General features: G+C 51.7%; 1 protein-coding gene across 1 annotated transcript; it reads left to right on the forward strand.

The window, feature by feature from the left end:
- The first annotated feature begins 5,486 nt into the window (after positions 1-5,486).
- PCK2 (phosphoenolpyruvate carboxykinase 2, mitochondrial) lies at positions 5,487-14,463 on the forward strand. Its single transcript, XM_059181711.1, has 10 exons — positions 5,487-5,728; positions 7,750-7,995; positions 8,441-8,625; positions 8,712-8,915; positions 9,270-9,457; positions 9,735-9,897; positions 10,128-10,346; positions 12,438-12,575; positions 13,264-13,359; positions 13,806-14,463. The coding sequence occupies exons 1-10, from the start codon at positions 5,700-5,702 to the stop codon at positions 14,258-14,260; spliced, it is 1,923 nt and encodes a 640-aa protein (XP_059037694.1). The 5' UTR covers positions 5,487-5,699; the 3' UTR covers positions 14,261-14,463.
- The last annotated feature ends 1,706 nt before the right edge of the window (positions 14,464-16,169 follow it).

Genomic DNA, 16,169 nt, shown 5'->3' on the forward strand with positions numbered 1-16,169 from the left:
TCTGGCTGTGTCCCACCTCACAGGGTGAGGAATTCAGACCTCCTCCACCCACGCCCAATCCCCTTCTGGACCACACTCCAGATACCCAGCAATTCCCTGTTCAAAGTTCCCCAAGCCCACTTCTGGGGCCCATACAGACCTCTCACCTGGGTTGGCCTTTGCAGGAGTGGACCACACTACTGATACATTCACCCCTAGACCCACAGGCTGGCCAATGGTGACTATTTGCCGGAGGTCTTAGACAGAATTGGGATGTGTAGACAGAGAGATCCACATGTTTGCCTATGAGGGCCCTCATAGTACAAGATGGCGTCAGGAGTGGGAAAAGAAGCAGGCCCAAAGGCCCGTGGCCCAACGCTTCCTCTTCCCCTACCACCACATTCTACCATAGAATCCTGAGGACTCGAATAAAGTCCAAATCTGAATTCAAATTTGAACAACATCCCAGACCATTATGTATATATTCATCAAGGCAAAAGAATAGAACATATTTTAACAGTTTCTTAGCACAAGTTCTACATTTTATTTCTTTTAAGATTTTATTATTTATTTGACAGCAAGAGACACAACGAGAGAGGGAACACAAGTAGGGGGAGTGGGAGAGGGAGAAGCAGGCTTCTCGGTGAGCAGGGAGCTCCTGGAGCTACATCCCAGGACCCCGAGGATCATGACCCAAGCCTAAGACAGACACTTAACGACTGAGCCGCCTAGGTGCCCCAAGTTCTACATTTTAAATGTTTAAAACCCAAGGGGGCAGCTAGCCGGCTTAGTCAGTTAAGCAGCCAACTTCTTGGTTTTGGCTCAGGTCGTGATCTCACTTTCACTTTTGTGGTACGGAGCCCACATCAGACTCTGCACTCAGTGTGGAGTCTGCCTCAGGTTCTCTCTCCCTCACTCTTCTGCTCACTCTCTCTCTCAAATAAATAAATAAAATCTTAAAAAAAAAAATTTAAACACAAGATTTGTGAGCCTGTATTTGCATTCTTTATTTCTTTATTTTTATATATTATTTATTTTTATACATATTTATTTATTTAAATAATCTCTGCACCTCACAGGGGGCTCAAACTCACGACCCCAAGCAAGAGTCGTCCGCTCTTCCAACAGAGCCATCGAGGTGCCCCTATTTGTACTCTTGCCCCACGTATGTTAGGGAGGAGCCTACATGAAAAGAAACCATTATAAGTGAGGTGAGTCCTGTGAAGGAGAAGGGCAGGCACTAGAAGATTTTTTCTCATGAAGACATAATCTAATTGGTGGCGGGGGGGTGGCATCACAGGGACAGCTTGTTTAATGAAGTCACATTAAACTGAGACTGGTCAGGTGAGCAAGAAGTGACCGTGTCTGGGGGTGTGGAGAAAGGGGGATCCCAAGCTGCCAGAACAATATATGCAAGGGCTCTGGGCAGGAAAGAGACACGTGTACAAAACGAACAAGTAAAAAGACCAACGTAGCCAGAGAGTAGAAACCGAGGACATGTGAAGAATGGTGGTAGTTTAGGGTGGAGATATCAGCAGGGGCTAGATCCAGCAGGGCCTTGTAGTCCAAGTTTAGGATTTGGGCTTTATTCTAAGAGCATGGAGAAGCTACTCAAGAAATTCTGGCAGGACTGTGATGCAATCGGACTGTGATGCAATCGGACTGTGTTTGTAAAGATCGCTTTGGATCTAATGTGGAGGAGGGCAAAATGGAATCAGAGTCAGATTGGGGTCTAATGCAATATCCAAGTGGAGTTTAGCAGATATCTGAAGCTGGAAACAAACTCTGAGATGGAAGCTTGTATACAGGTGGTCCCCTGAGGGGGCGGAGTAAGGTGCTTTCTAAAAGCAGAGAGAGGGGCACCTGGGTGGCTCAGTGGGTTGAGCAACTGCCTTCTGCTCAGGTCGTGGTCTCAGGATCCTGGGATTGAGCCCCGCATCGGGCTTTCTGCTGGGTGGGGCTTACTTCTCCTCTCTCTCTCTCTGCCTATCTCTCTGCCTACTTCTGATCTCTATCTGTCAAATAAACAAACTCAAAAAAAAAAAAAAAAAGAAAGAAAGAAAGAGCGAGCAGAGAGAAAAACAGGGCTGGACATCAGAAAAGGCAGAAATGCTTTGAGATAACTAAGGAAAGGGGACTAAGCCATGTACCCCTGCATCAGCCGGTCATTGGATACACACTGCCCCAGGAAGAGGGCTATTATATTTGGTGAGACTGCTCCTTCCAGTCACAGGTATTTCTCAGGGAAGTATTCAGCTGTGAGCCATTAGCAGCCAACACTCCAAAGCTGGGACAATGACCACTTGGATCCTATGAGGATGATCTAGGTGGCACACCACACACATGTAGGGGGTCTGTAGGATGTCCAAAGCCAGACCCAGAGGGCCCCGGGAAGGAGAAAATGCAGGCCCCGGCAAGGCTGGTCACACCCTGCCCCCTGGTGGTGGTGCGTCTCCAACCCTTGGCCAGCTGGTAGACCAGGCTGGGCATAGGGCCAGGTCTGGTATGAAAGTGTAGCAAATAAAGAGAATCAACACTACAAGGAAACATTCATGGGAGCCCCTAAAGTTAAGGAAGGACACCATGAGGGAGAAGGATTCAGGAATGTGAGATTTGTTTATTCTTTGATTCAAACAGCATTTATTAGCTGCATGTTGTACACCAGATTCGGCCAGGAACTAGGATAAAAACAAGACTAAAATTTGGGTCCTCCTTTCAAGGAGCTAACACTTAAGTGAGGATTATAGAGAAATAAAAGTAACTCTAGTAAAACGTGAGAAGTTAAAAAACGGAGGTATGTATACAGTATAAAACCAACACAGATGAGATAGAAGTTAATTCTAAGAGTTAAACTGACTTCACTTAAGAGGGGATGTTTAATTTAAATCTGAAGGGCAAGGCTGCCTAGGTGGCTCAGTGGGTTAAAGCCTCTGCCTTCAGCTCAGGTCATGATCCCAGGGTGCTGGGATCAAGCCCCATATTGGGCTGTCTGCTCGGCGGGAAGACTGCTTCCTCCTCTCTCTCTCTCTCTGCGTGCCTCTCTGCCTACTTGGGATCTCTGTCTGTCAAATAAATAAATAAAATCTTTTAAAAAAATAAAAATAAATAAATCTGAAGGGCAGAAGGGGTTGGCAGAAGTGCTCTGGAAACTGCCGTTGAGTACGTGGGAGAGCGGGTGGCAAGTAGGAAGGTCACAGTGAAAATGTTGGATAAATAGGAGCCCGATCACAAAGGACATCAGTTACCACATTGTAGAAAGCCTCAAAGGGATTTTAAGCCTGAAAGTGATATGACCTTTTTTTTTTTTTTAAAGATTTTATTTATTTATTTGACAGAGAGAAATCACAAGTAGATGGAGAGGCAGGCAGAGAGAGAGAGAGGGAAGCAGGCTCTCCGCTGAGCAGAGAGCCCGATGCGGGACTCGATCCCAGGACTCTGAGATCATGACCTGAGCCGAAGGCAGCGGCTTAACCCACTGAGCCACCCAGGTGCCCCGTGATATGACCTTTTTAAAAAAATTATATATCAAGGGGACAGTATAGGATTAGAAGGAGGGAAAAAAACCTGGTAATGAGAGTCAGAAAGACTTGGATTCAGATTCCATTTCTCCTGCTGAGCAGCTATGTGACACTGGGAAGATGACAACCTCTCTGGACCTCAGTGTCCACATACATAAAATAGGATGGTTGTGAAACTGCATAAAATGATTCATAAAGCTCCTGGTGCAGAGCCCTGCCTAGTGTCCACACAATAAACATTCTCCATCTCTCTCTTAACTCATCAAAGTGAACTTATGTGTAGAGTTCAGAGGGTAGCTTGCCGGAAGGGAGAGGGGATGGCATTTGGAGAGGTGGGAGTCCAAGAAGCGTCTTGGAAGATATCACCCAAAGCCAGGTGAGAGGTAAGCCCTGAACTAAGGCAGTGGCCGTGGCAATAGACAGAGATCTGAGAGCTGATTAGAAAGTACAAATCCAAAGTTCCTGGTGTCTGACTAGGGAAGAGAAGCCAGGAATAGCCTAGACTTATTCAGGTTCCTCCGGGGCAACTGCTTAGAGGCTGGTGCCTTTCACTGAGATGGGGAACCATGAGAGCAGGCACAGGATTATGGAAGAGATGATGACCTTCGGTAGATCCATACTGCCTCCAGCATGCACACCTTTAGGACTAAAAGGTGGTGAAAGAGGCAGCTGTTCAAAGTGGAGTAGGTGTGGACAGAGCTTGGATAGAGGGACTGGAGGAAAGAATCCCAAATATATACCCAATATATACCCATGAGGTTGAGTCCAGGATGGGGGCTGGGTGAAGAGATAGCCAACAGCAAGCCCAAGGCTGGAGGCCAGCTCTCCTTGTCCCAATTTGTCCTAGCACAGAACTCTGAGAAACCTGAGAATCAGCATCGTTTCTGTTGCAAATGGCAGAAATCCACTGACAATTAGCTTGATCAAGAGAAGAAATTTGTTGACTCTTATAACCGAAATCAGGGAACTGTAGCTCTCCATCCCTCTGCTCTGCTTCCTCCAGGCTGGCTTCCATGTAGGGCTGGTTCCTGCTTTGCAGTGCCAAGCTGACACCCAGCAGCTCTGGGTTTATACCCTACCAGTTCAGCAACCCCAGCAGAAAGAGAGCGCATTTTGAAAGTTTACACAAAAAGCCCCCAAGAGGGACCTCATGTCCATCCTGAACATTCCCAATCATTGTGGCCAAAGTGAGGGACGTACAAATTGGCCGAACTGAGAGCCTACCCGCAGGAGACCCATCTGATCACATGGACTGAGGAGGTAGTTCCCCAAAGAAACGTCAGGGTGCCACTACCAGAAAGGTGTGTCAATGCTGGGCAGGTGCCTGCCATAGACATGTTTGAGTTGGAGGCCCTATGGCGTTTGGGATGACACCCGGTGGTCTCAAGTTGCAGAGAGATATCTGGATGGAGATATAACTTGAGAAATTATCTGAGGACTTTTACGTGGTGGTTGGGTGGGACAAGTTAGTTCTCCAGGGTAATGTGGCAAGAACAGCGAGGGAAGAGGCCCAAAGGAAAGACTCTGGTGGTGGACAGGCACCACCATTTCATAGGGAGGCAGAAGAGAGTCCTCATCAGGAGCAGAAGTAACGGGGATGTGGGAGTTGGGGACCAAGGGAACCTTAGCCTTGGGCCCTGGAAAACAGAAAAGTCTGGGTCTCAGAGTGGTCATTCCCCAGGAAAAGGGAAAAGACAATGTCCAACCCCCGGTTTCTGGACTTCCAGTCTCCACGGGCCCCTGCCCTGGCCTCGCCCCTCGTTTCTGGCTTGTTTGACACCCCAGTGCCTCCCACTCCCTATCTCTCAGGAGCAAGAGTCCTCAAAGTTACATCATGTGCAGGGGACCGGGCGGGGCGGGGGGGAGGGGGGAGATGCCTCGCGGAGGCGGGGAGCCGAGGGGACCCAGCTGCCCAATGGGAGAAACGGGTTTAGGGACTAGGATGCGGGGCGTGGGGCGGTGCCTGGGCGGGCCTGGGGCCTGGAGCCCGGGAACACGCGGAGCCTGCCGAATGGCAAGGCGGAGAGAGGGTCGCCCCGGCCCTGCTAGATTCCGCCCCCGCACCCTCCCGCCCGCCTCCTTTTTAAGCGCCTCCCGCCCAGCCTTCGCTCCCACTCGCTGCGCTCCCTTCTTCCCCGCCTTCCGTATCTCCCCGGCTCTGCTCGGTTCTCTTGGCCACCCTGCAGCCCCCGCCCAGGTGCCATGGCCGCTGTATATCGCCCCGGCCTGCGGTGAGTGAGCCCCAGCCCGGGGCCGACCCGCACCTTCCGCCGCGCTCGCCCCCCGGGACTGCCAGGGGCGCTCTCCTGCCCGCCCGCCTCCGCCTGCTTTCCTAGTGGAGGAGGCGGCGGGCCGGGGGCGAATGTTTCTCGAACCCTGGCCTCTCGGGCCGGGCGTCTCGCGGGAGATCTGGGGCGGCCTCTGCCGATCTGGGTCTCTCCGCTTCCGTCACCTCCTCCCCCTCCCTGCTTTGCTGGTCTCTGACCGCGCGATCTCGACCTGCCACTCTCAGAACTTCCTCCCCTTCCTCGCTCGCCCCCGCAGAGCCCTGTCTCCTCGTCTCTTCCTTTCCCTTGCAGATGTAACCCTTGTGCCTCAGTTGCGTTCAGAAGCGGTAGGGCCCCGGGGTCAAGGGTGCATGAACTCCTGGGGGATTGAGCTCAGAGCTCCCCAAAGAAGGTAGAAGGTAAACCTTTATTTTCCGGCCTCCGGAAAACTGGAACCTGGAGGGAAGCCCGGTGTAGCCCGGGACCTGGGGCTAGGGGAAGGAGGGAATCAGGGTGGAAGAGGTGAACAAGTTGCCTTCAATTCTGATGTGGCTGGCTTCAGCCCCTGTCCAGGACCGGAGTCCCTAGGCCCTTCTTTTCCACAGCTTCCTGTCTTTCTTCTGTAGCCTCCCTTCTCAGGATTTGTCACAAAGTCTGAGCTGACCCCATATCTCTCCCACAGCTGGTTCCACTTTGCCAGCCCTGGGGGTGGTCTCTGGAGCAGAGGAAAAGGAGAAGGTCCCATTTAGGGGACTGGACGGGAGTGGGGGAGCATCACCAGGGACTTCCTGAACCAGGCCCCCTCGGGGGAGAAGCTCTCCCCAAGACTGGGTGCCTTTCAAATTAATGTTCAGGAGTCCTCTTCCTCTGCCCCTATGGCCACACTGGGTATCCATCCCTCTTTCTCTTTTGGAAGCCAGGCTCCAGCTCCCACCTCCGTGGTCTGAGGGTTCTCCTTTCCCCGGGCTTACAGCCTCTGAGTTCAAGCTTTTTGCAGTCTGATGTTCCCCAGCTACTGCTAACACCCAAAGCTCTCTTGGCATGTGACCTCTAGGGGGAGGGACAGTGGCATGCAGTCTGAAGTGTGGAGCAGTTTTGGTGGGCAAGGCCCTGGCATAGGAGGAGGGCAGCTTCCCCTTCTTGGCCTTTGCTCTCTCTGGGTCACTCCACCCTGGGTCCAGGCCAATCAGAGCAACCCTGCTTTCCCTCTCCCAGGAGTTTGAAGGGACAGACAACAGGGACCCTGCCCTCCGGGCAATGGGCATGAACCCCTGCCAGTGACATTCTGCAACAATCAGCCTTCAACCCAGTTCAAAGATACCTACCTAATGGCAACATCTTACGAAACCCTTGTTGGCCCAGGTGGGCAGCCCTGGCTCTGATGCCTGGAATCCCAGTATCCAGTTACCCACTCTCTGTGTAAGAGTCCTAATCTAGAAACCTGGGACCGTCCCATCTCAAAGACTGGGTCCTTTGCTGAGGCTTTCACAGTCTTACAGCATACACATTGGAAGAAAAAAAAGAAAAACAGCTGCTTTTTTTTTAACCTATGAAAACTATGCTTGAGAAGGGGAAGAACAAGATGAGAGCTTCAAATACCAGACACATGAAGCTGTCAGCAGGGCACAGCTTATCGACCCTGGGCCACAGGGCACCTCGTCATTTCCAGCATAAATCAGACACAATTATACATGGGTATGGGCTTAGCCTGCAGTAACATCAACATGCCTCCGCATAAACCCCACATAGGCCAGCATGTGCCTGTATGCTCACTGGGCAACACCTGTCCCTCACCGAGACTCGTGAAGGCCACGAGATACGTGTACCGAACCCATCCCACACACCTATTCCAACCTGCACTTCTGGCCTGCGCCCAGACCCACTCTAGCGCACTCCCTGGCAGCCCCCAAGTTTCCCGTCCCCTTGACTTGCCCATCTGCCAGGAGAACACCCCACTCATTCCCTATCTGTTCCTCGTCTTACAGGCTTAGCTGGCCTGGGCTGAGCCCCTGGGGCTGGTCCTCATGGCGCAGCATGCAGACCTTGCGAGTACTCAGTGGAGATCTGGGCCAGCTGCCTGCTGGGGTACGAGACTTTGTGGAGCGCAGCGCCCGCCTCTGCCAACCAGACAGCATCCACATCTGTGACGGCACTGAGGCTGAGAACACTGCCACCCTGGCGCTCCTAGAAAAGCAGGGACTCATCCGAAAGCTCCCCAAGTACAACAACTGGTATGCCCTGAGCCCCATAACCATGAGACGGGGGTAGCTGCTTGAACTGGGTCTCTGTGGATTTAGCAAGACAAAAATCAAATTTAACGAGACCATCCCAATGGAAGGAGCAAGAATGGGACCTTTGGGGGAAACAGAATCAGGAATTAATGGGACTGATCTATATTTTTATGTTAAGGAGAGAAGCTTATATAAGTAAAAACCTTTGCCTTTTTTCTTTCCTTTCCCAAGTTTAGAGAGTTTTTGCCAAGAGCCTTTAGAAGGCTAGGCCAAGGGACCTAGCCCCTTAGATGGGACAAAATCTGAAGGAGGCCACTGAGGTGCAGACGATGGGAAGAAATCAGGCCCACAGAAGACCTAGAGTCAAAGTTGGACCGGAAAGTTTGGGTCTGGGGATGAGGGAGATCTCCTGGCCACATCTTCCTGATAACCCCTTCTCCCCCAGCTGGCTGGCCCGCACGGACCCCAAGGATGTGGCACGAGTAGAGAGCAAGACGGTGATTGTAACTCCTTCTCAACGGGACACAGTGCCCCTCCCCGCTGGTGGGGCCCGTGGGCAACTAGGCAACTGGATGTCCCCAGCTGAGTTCCAGCAAGCTGTGGATGAGAGGTTTCCGGGCTGCATGCAGGGTAACCGGGGCAGGGACACAGAACCAGGGACGCCGAAAGTATGAGCAGGTTAGAACCCCTCATCCAGGTGGCCTTTTCCTCCACAGGCCGGACTATGTATGTGCTTCCATTCAGCATGGGTCCTGTGGGCTCCCCACTGTCCCGCATTGGAGTGCAGCTTACTGACTCAGCCTACGTGGTAGCGAGCATGCGTATTATGACCCGGCTGGGGACACCTGTGCTTCGGGCCCTGGGAGATGGTGACTTTGTCAAGTGTCTGCACTCTGTGGGCCAACCTCTGACTGGACAAGGTAAGCGCCTGCCGTGCCTAGGGGAGAACATAGACCTGCTTGCCCTCAGAGGGAACCCCAAATTCTACCCATCCTCATTAGTGAAACACCTAAGTCCCAAAACCCAGGGCAGCAGTCTGGGCTGGGGGCAATGCTATATTAGCAGAGCAGTTTGTACAAGATTGAGAAAAGTCATTTGTCCCAGAACAGGGACATGGGAGCCAATGGCTGTTAGGAGGTGGGGAGCCTTAGCCACTCATTGGCACCACCACTACTCCTAAGTGTCTCTCCTGCCAGCCCTGATCCTTCCAGCCCCTAATACCCCAGTTCCTGATGCCCCTGCCAATAGTCAGCCCATGACCCCATTGTCCCCAGGGGAGCCGGTGAGCCAGTGGCCATGCAACCCAGAGAAGACCCTGATTGGCCATGTGCCTGACCAGCGGGAGATCGTCTCCTTCGGCAGCGGCTATGGCGGCAACTCCTTGCTGGGCAAGAAGTGCTTTGCCCTCCGCATCGCCTCTCGGCTGGCCCGGGATGAGGGCTGGCTGGCAGAGCATATGCTGGTGAGGGCCTGGTGAGGATCCCAGCAGCCTTGGGGAGCAGGGTGAGGGCGGGGCCTGGTCTCACCTCCCCACTGCCAGTTGCCAAGCGGTGAGCAGGGACTCTGCCCCAGTGACTGAAGCTCTGACTTGCCACCACCCTAGCCCTGTGGCGAGGCGTTGGCACCTGTTTCGTGAATAAACATTTGTCCTCCCTGTTAATCCGTAACTGTCCTTTCTGTGCAGACCATAACTGACCTTTGGTGACTTCTTCCTTGTTCCCTCTCTCCTCAACACACAGATCCTGGGTATCACCAGCCCCACGGGGAAGAAGCGCTACGTGGCGGCCGCCTTCCCCAGTGCCTGCGGCAAGACTAACCTGGCCATGATGCGGCCAGCGCTGCCGGGCTGGAAGGTGGAGTGTGTGGGGGATGACATCGCCTGGATGAGATTTGACAGTGATGGTGAGAGGCCCTTGGCATCATACTCTCGGTTCTGGCTTTTACTAGACTATAGGAGTCTCCCCTCCACTGCTCCTGGGGGACCTGCCCTGTATCTCCTAGCAGTCTAGCCACCCTAGAGACAAAAAAATCCTTCCCCATTAGATACAGGGAGGAGGAGCAGAATAGAATCTTCCATGGCTGCACCTCTCACCTCTTCCCGGTTGGCCCTTTTCTGTCACTTCTCCTAACAGGTCGACTCCGGGCCATCAACCCTGAGAATGGCTTCTTTGGGGTGGCCCCTGGCACCTCTGCCACCACCAATCCCAATGCCATGGCCACAATCCAGAGTAACACTCTTTTCACCAATGTGGCTGAGACCAGCGATGGTGGAGTGTACTGGGAGGGCATTGACCAGCCTCTTCCACCTGGTGTCACCGTGACCTCCTGGCTGGGCAGACCCTGGAAACCCGGTATGTGGGGTGGGGGAGCATCCCCAGGCTCATAACCTTGAGGATATAAAAGCCTTCTCCACAACCTGCAGCCATCCTCCAGGACCTCTGAGAGGCACAGGAAGTTATGAATAGTCCCAGTTTCCAGGCCCAAGCAAGATCTGAGGTCAAGTCCCAAGTTCGCCAAGTGCGGGCTTTGGGTCTGACTCAGTTGCTTGCCCTCCACAGTTACATAGAGGTGGTTCCCAAAGTAGCTATCTCATAAGGCTGCTGGAGGGCTGATTAGTACATGCAAAGGCTTTAGCACAGTGCCAAATACATAGCAAATATTCCATAAAAATAAGCTGGGTTTTTTGTTTTTTGGGTTTTTTTTAAAGAAAAGGTGAGGACTGTTTTAAAAGTTTTTCACAAGGAATTGGGCTCAAAGCACAGTCCATAAAGTTTGACCCGTTAAGAAGGAGGGAGCCTGCCCCTCCCCCTGCCACTTGGCTTCCACCATCCCCTGTATAATAACCATTGTCTAAGGGTCAGTGTTGGGGCTCCTGGGTGGCTCAGTCAGTTAAGTGGCCTTGATTTTCAGGTGGCTCAGCCAGTTAAGTGACTCTTGATTTCAGCTCAGGTCATGAGCTTGGAGTTGTGAGATGACACCCCTGTTGGCTCCCTGCTCGGGGAGTCTGCTTGAGATATTCTCTCTCCCTCCCCCTCTGCTCCTCTCTAAAATAATAAATAAATCTTGTTAAAAAATAATAATAAAGGTCAGTGTTGTTAGCCTCACCCTTCCCGGTCCTCCTAACAGGTCCTCCTAACACACACACACACCCATCAGCCCTCCAGGCAAAATCAGACCCGCTCTTTAGCATCTTCTAAAAGCTATTTCTCAAGCCTGTCATTGCCCCTGGCACTTGGCAGCTCTGTTCCTCCCTCACCCCTGCACTCTGGACCTTCTTCAGTCGGAAAGCCCTGAGATCTAGGGTTAGTAGCAAAGAGGGGCATCCTGGGGACGGCATGCTTGTGGTCGCTAAGCCAGCATTCATGTTTTCCCCGGACTGGCTGAGCGTGCCTCCCTCCTTATCTAATCACCCCTCACTTTCTCCTCCACCATCATTGAGTCCACCGTGGCCTCCCCAGCCAACTAAGAAACCCAAGAAATGTTCCTACTTCCCCTCAGGCTCATTCATTCCCCAACCCTTTCATCATCTCTAGCTTCAGGCATATAACTAGGGTGTGTTGTGCCCAGCTGCAATTCCCGGAATAATACCCTGCCCCAGGGACCTGAATTGGGGGTCATGGAAGTGCAAGAGGCTCTTACACATTGGAACTGGGGGTGGGGAAGAGGACACAGTGGCGGGGGTGGGGGGAATGGTTTGAAAACTCCCTTGACCAGCACCCTCCAGCAGAGAGGACACCATGTCCCTTCGGGGTCCCATGGTGGTGCCTTATAGACGTGCCACTGACTTGTTCCCATCCCTTCTCCAGGGTAACTGACAGGCCAGATGACCTGCGCCCCTCAGGTTAGGCCTGCCCAGGTTATGTCTGACTTCCAGCCCTGTCACTCCATCTGGGTCTGCACTGATCCAGGGAAATCACCAGCATTCTGCTAGCTTCCAGATCAGTTCCTGTTTACATTTTGAATTCCTCAGAAGATCCTATCTTCCCTTATTTGCTGATGGAAAGTCAGTTGTCTGAAATGCCGATTGGAGAGTCTCATTTTTTTCCTTTAGGTGTGTTTGAGTGTTTCTTAAAATAATAATCCCAAAAATAAAGAAATCATTTCTGGGATAAATTTTCTGTTCTAACCTTTTGCCAACATCTAAGCCCATTCTCTTGAGCGCTGGTCAGTGCCAAGTAGCTATAGCTTGGCATAGACAGTGGGATCTTGGTAAACCCCAATTCCTTACCCATTCTTTCTCACATAGTTTGGCTTCAGCACTGTTATTGATAAATAACCTGATCTTTTGGGGAAGATGTCCTGGCTCCCTTCTCCCTGCTTCTCACCACCCAAGGTTGCAGGGCATTGGTGACGCAAACAAATTTTGCAAGAGTGCATGCAAAAGCGTGCAGAGGGAGGGGATAAATCCTTGGAAGTGACAGTAGTTGTCTTTTCCCTGCCAGGGGACAAGGAGCCCTGTGCCCATCCCAACTCTCGCTTTTGTGCCCCGGCTCGCCAGTGCCCCATCATGGACCCAGCCTGGGAGGCCCCTGAGGGTGTCCCCATTGATGCCATCATCTTTGGAGGCCGCAGACCCAAAGGTAAGCATGCCTTCTCAGTAAAGGGCTTGGCTCTCTCAGGGCCCACTTCCCTCTTGTACTTAGGAGCCTCAGCCTGGGGGCACCTGGGTGGCTCAGTGGGTTAAAGCCTGTGCCTTCGGCTCAGGTCATGATCCCAGGGTCCTGGGATGGAGCCCCATATCAGGGCTCTCGGCTTATCAGGGAGCCTGCTTCCTCCTCTCTCTGCCTGCCTCTCTGCCAACTTGTGATCTGTCTGTCAAATAAAGAAATAAAATCTTTAAAAAAAAAAAAAAAAGGCTTCAACCTGGATTGCCAGCTGTGGCTCTCTGTCTCTAGAGCTCTTCCTGGAGAATTCAAAATTAGGGGGAAGCGGGGCACCTGGGTGGCTCAGTGGGTTAAGGCCTCTGCCTTCGGCTCGGGTCATGATCCCAGGGTCCTGGGATCAAACCCCACATTGGGCTCTCTGCTCAGCAGGGAGCCTTACTTTCCTCTCTCTCTCTGCCTGCCTCTCTGCCTACTTGTGATCTCTGTCTGTCAAATAAATAAATAAAATCTTTGAAAAAAAAAAAAATTAGGGGGAAGCATGGGATTTGAAAATGGGAAAGCAGAAGTCCTAGGAGAGTGAGACCAGGAGTCAAGATCACCAGAGGGGATGGAGTGAGGGTCCAAAGAGAAAAGTTGCCTGTGACCCTGGTCACTTGTGTTCTAGGAGTACCCCTGGTATATGAGGCCTTCAGCTGGCGCCATGGAGTGTTTGTAGGCAGTGCCATGCGCTCGGAGTCCACTGCCGCAGCTGAACACAAAGGTCAGTGCCCTCCCTGTGCCCCTCTCCTGTGTACCCACATCACTGCTCCTCTCCCTTCCTGAGGCAGGCCTTCCTCCTGCCTGCCCTCCCCATGTGTCTCTTGTCCCAATCTCTTCTCTTCACCCTATTCTGAGGAAGATTCCAGAACCACCAAAGTTTAACCACTCCCTCCAGCCGGTGGCAGGGTGCCTTTTGTCTTCTCCAGTAAGGAGGAAGAGTCCTGGGGTGCCTGGGTGGCTCAGTGGGTTAAAGCCTCTGCCTTCAGCTCAGGTCATGATTCCAGTGTCCTGGGATCAAGCCCCCTATCAGGCTCTCTGCTCAGCAGGGAGCCTGCTTCCCTTCCGCTCTCTGCCTACTTGTGATTTCTGTCAGTCAAATAAATAAAATCTTTTAAAAAAAAAAAAAAAAAAAGAAAGAGTCTTGACCCTTCTTGCTTCCCTCCCCAGGGAAGGTCATCATGCACGACCCCTTTGCCATGCGGCCCTTTTTTGGCTACAACTTCGGGCGCTACCTAGAACACTGGCTGAGCATGGAGGAGCGCAAGGGGGCCCGGCTGCCCCGCATCTTCCACGTCAACTGGTTCCGGCGGGATGAGGCGGGCCACTTCCTGTGGCCAGGCTTTGGAGAGAATGCTCGGGTGCTGGACTGGATCTGCCGGCGGCTAGAGGGAGAGGACAGTGCTCGAGAGACGCCCATCGGGCTGGTGCCAAAGGAAGGCGCCTTGGATCTCAAGGGCCTAGGAGCCATAGACACCACCCAGCTATTCTCGCTCCCCAAGGACTTCTGGGAACAAGAGGTTCGTGACATTCGGAGCTACCTGACAGAGCAGGTCAATCAGGATCTGCCCAAGGAGGTGTTGGCTGAACTGGAGGCCCTGGAGGGACGTGTGCACAGAATGTGACCTGAGGCTCCAAGCTAGCAAGAGAGCACAGCCCCCTCCATCCCACCCCACCATATCCCCCATCTAGGGATAGGAGAGCAAAACGGGCTTGGAGAAAATATGAGCAATTTGATACAACCAACATGTGAGTGCCATGAGACCAGGCCATAGACCTTCTCCGACACTCTGTCCATTAATAAGAAATGCTCGTTCATTTTCCACAACGTTCATGCTGTTTTCATTCCTGCCTGTCTTCATGGGCTTTTAACACCAATTTCACAGTCTTCTTCCTGCAGCCCTCCAGGCAGCCAGCACCCCAGTGCAGTCTGGCCTGGCATGGCCTGGTGAGAGCCAGGATCTCACTCCCAGGCAGCCCTGCCACTGAGCCCACAGCAGTAGGTATTGCTGGGAGAAGGCACATCAATTCTGTGTCCCAAGGTCTTAAAAAGATGGGGGCCTCTGCGGGCCACTCAGTAGAACTTCCAGGCCTAAAATTCCTGATCTCCCACTTGGAGACGCAGAAGCCTCTCAAACCCCGTGCTCCAGGGAAGTGATTCCATTGCCCATTGTCAGATCTGTTCTTCCTCCTGCCTGACCTAAAATTGGGACTCTAAAAGCATTCATGAAAGCTTATTCAATATTAAGACAGCTAACTCTTAGAGTGCCTCCTGTGTGCTAAGTACTGTTCTGGGCATGTTACAAAACAATGCTTTGAAGCAAATGCCATATTACAGATGAAACAAAGGCACAAAGAGGTCAAGTAATTGCCCAAGCCCACAGAGCAAACAGTCGAGCCAAGGGTAAACGGTAACTGTGGACACATCTCTCATAGCAGCGTAGAACTGTACAACTATAAGGCCTTTAGATGTCCCCTGTTCCATGCTTCTTGAACTTCATAGTGCATATGAATCACCTGGTGATCTGGATAAAATGCTCATTCAGCAAGTCTGGAGTGGCCAGAAGGTTCCGTTTCTCTTTCAAGCTCCTAATTGATGCTGATGCTGCTGGACCGGGGACCATCATTTAAGTGGCAAGGCCTTGACCTAAATCCTCAGAAATCAGCTTTAGAGGGGAAACCACAAAGAGAGCAACGATCCTCCCTAAATCAGGGCTGTTGACTGAGGGAAAGCTTTGCCTCTGATCTGAATCAGGCTGAGGGAATATAAAAACCAAGGTTGGCAGGTTTAAGTCTGCACCCAGAAAATGAGGATAAACTTTAACAAGTAAGATGGGATTACTGGGACTGCCTCAAAAGAAAACACTGGAGGAGGAAACACCAACGGTTTCATAGAGAACAGCCAATAACTAGCTACACACAACGTGTGGGCAGAAAAGAATCTAAGGTCAGAGTGGACCAAGTGCTAAAACAGCAATGGAGTCTGTTGTACTTAAAATTATATAGCCAAGTCCTCTGCTTCAGGAACAGCATGTGATAAGTGAGAATAGGATCAGAGGCAGCATAACACAGATGTTGGCCACACAGTAGGGTCGGGCCTGAGGTGCCTCTGAGTATCGTCATCTGTAAAATGGGGGTGTGCTGCACCTCAGTGTTGTTAGGAAGATTAAAAGGGTCAGTGAAACCAGGCACTCAGAACTATGCCTGGCAGGAGTAACCATTGACTCTTTTAGCAGCTCTCACGGTTCTACTCTATATTGATTGCAGGAGGCCTTATAAGCCTATATCATAAATTCCTGACTCTACAGATTAAGAGGAAAATGAACAATGTCAATAAAATTTAGGGGAGAAAAAAATAGGTTTGGAAATAAGTCCTTCCGGGAAAGAGGCGGGGACCTGGGGTTCCAGGCCTCTCCTGGTATCTAAGTGCTCAGTGATGTGAAGGTATGAGCCTTGAACATGATTTTGGTGATTAGAATAAAATTGGGCTGCATGCCCTACAGAGATACATGATAAAACAGAATTAACACATTT

Source organism: Mustela lutreola, chromosome 7, assembly GCF_030435805.1.
Source record: "Mustela lutreola isolate mMusLut2 chromosome 7, mMusLut2.pri, whole genome shotgun sequence".
In the NCBI taxonomy this organism is placed as follows: Eukaryota; Metazoa; Chordata; class Mammalia; order Carnivora; family Mustelidae; genus Mustela; species Mustela lutreola.

Bases quoted from the DNA above. Each gene is read 5' to 3' on its own strand.
- PCK2 (XM_059181711.1), top strand. From the start codon at position 5,700: ATGGCCGCTGTATATCGCCCCGGCCTGCG. The intron at 9,458-9,734 runs GTGAGGGCCTGG...CTCAACACACAG, and splicing joins GGCTGGCAGAGCATATGCTG to ATCCTGGGTATCACCAGCCC. The intron at 13,360-13,805 runs GTCAGTGCCCTC...TTCCCTCCCCAG, and splicing joins TGCCGCAGCTGAACACAAAG to GGAAGGTCATCATGCACGAC.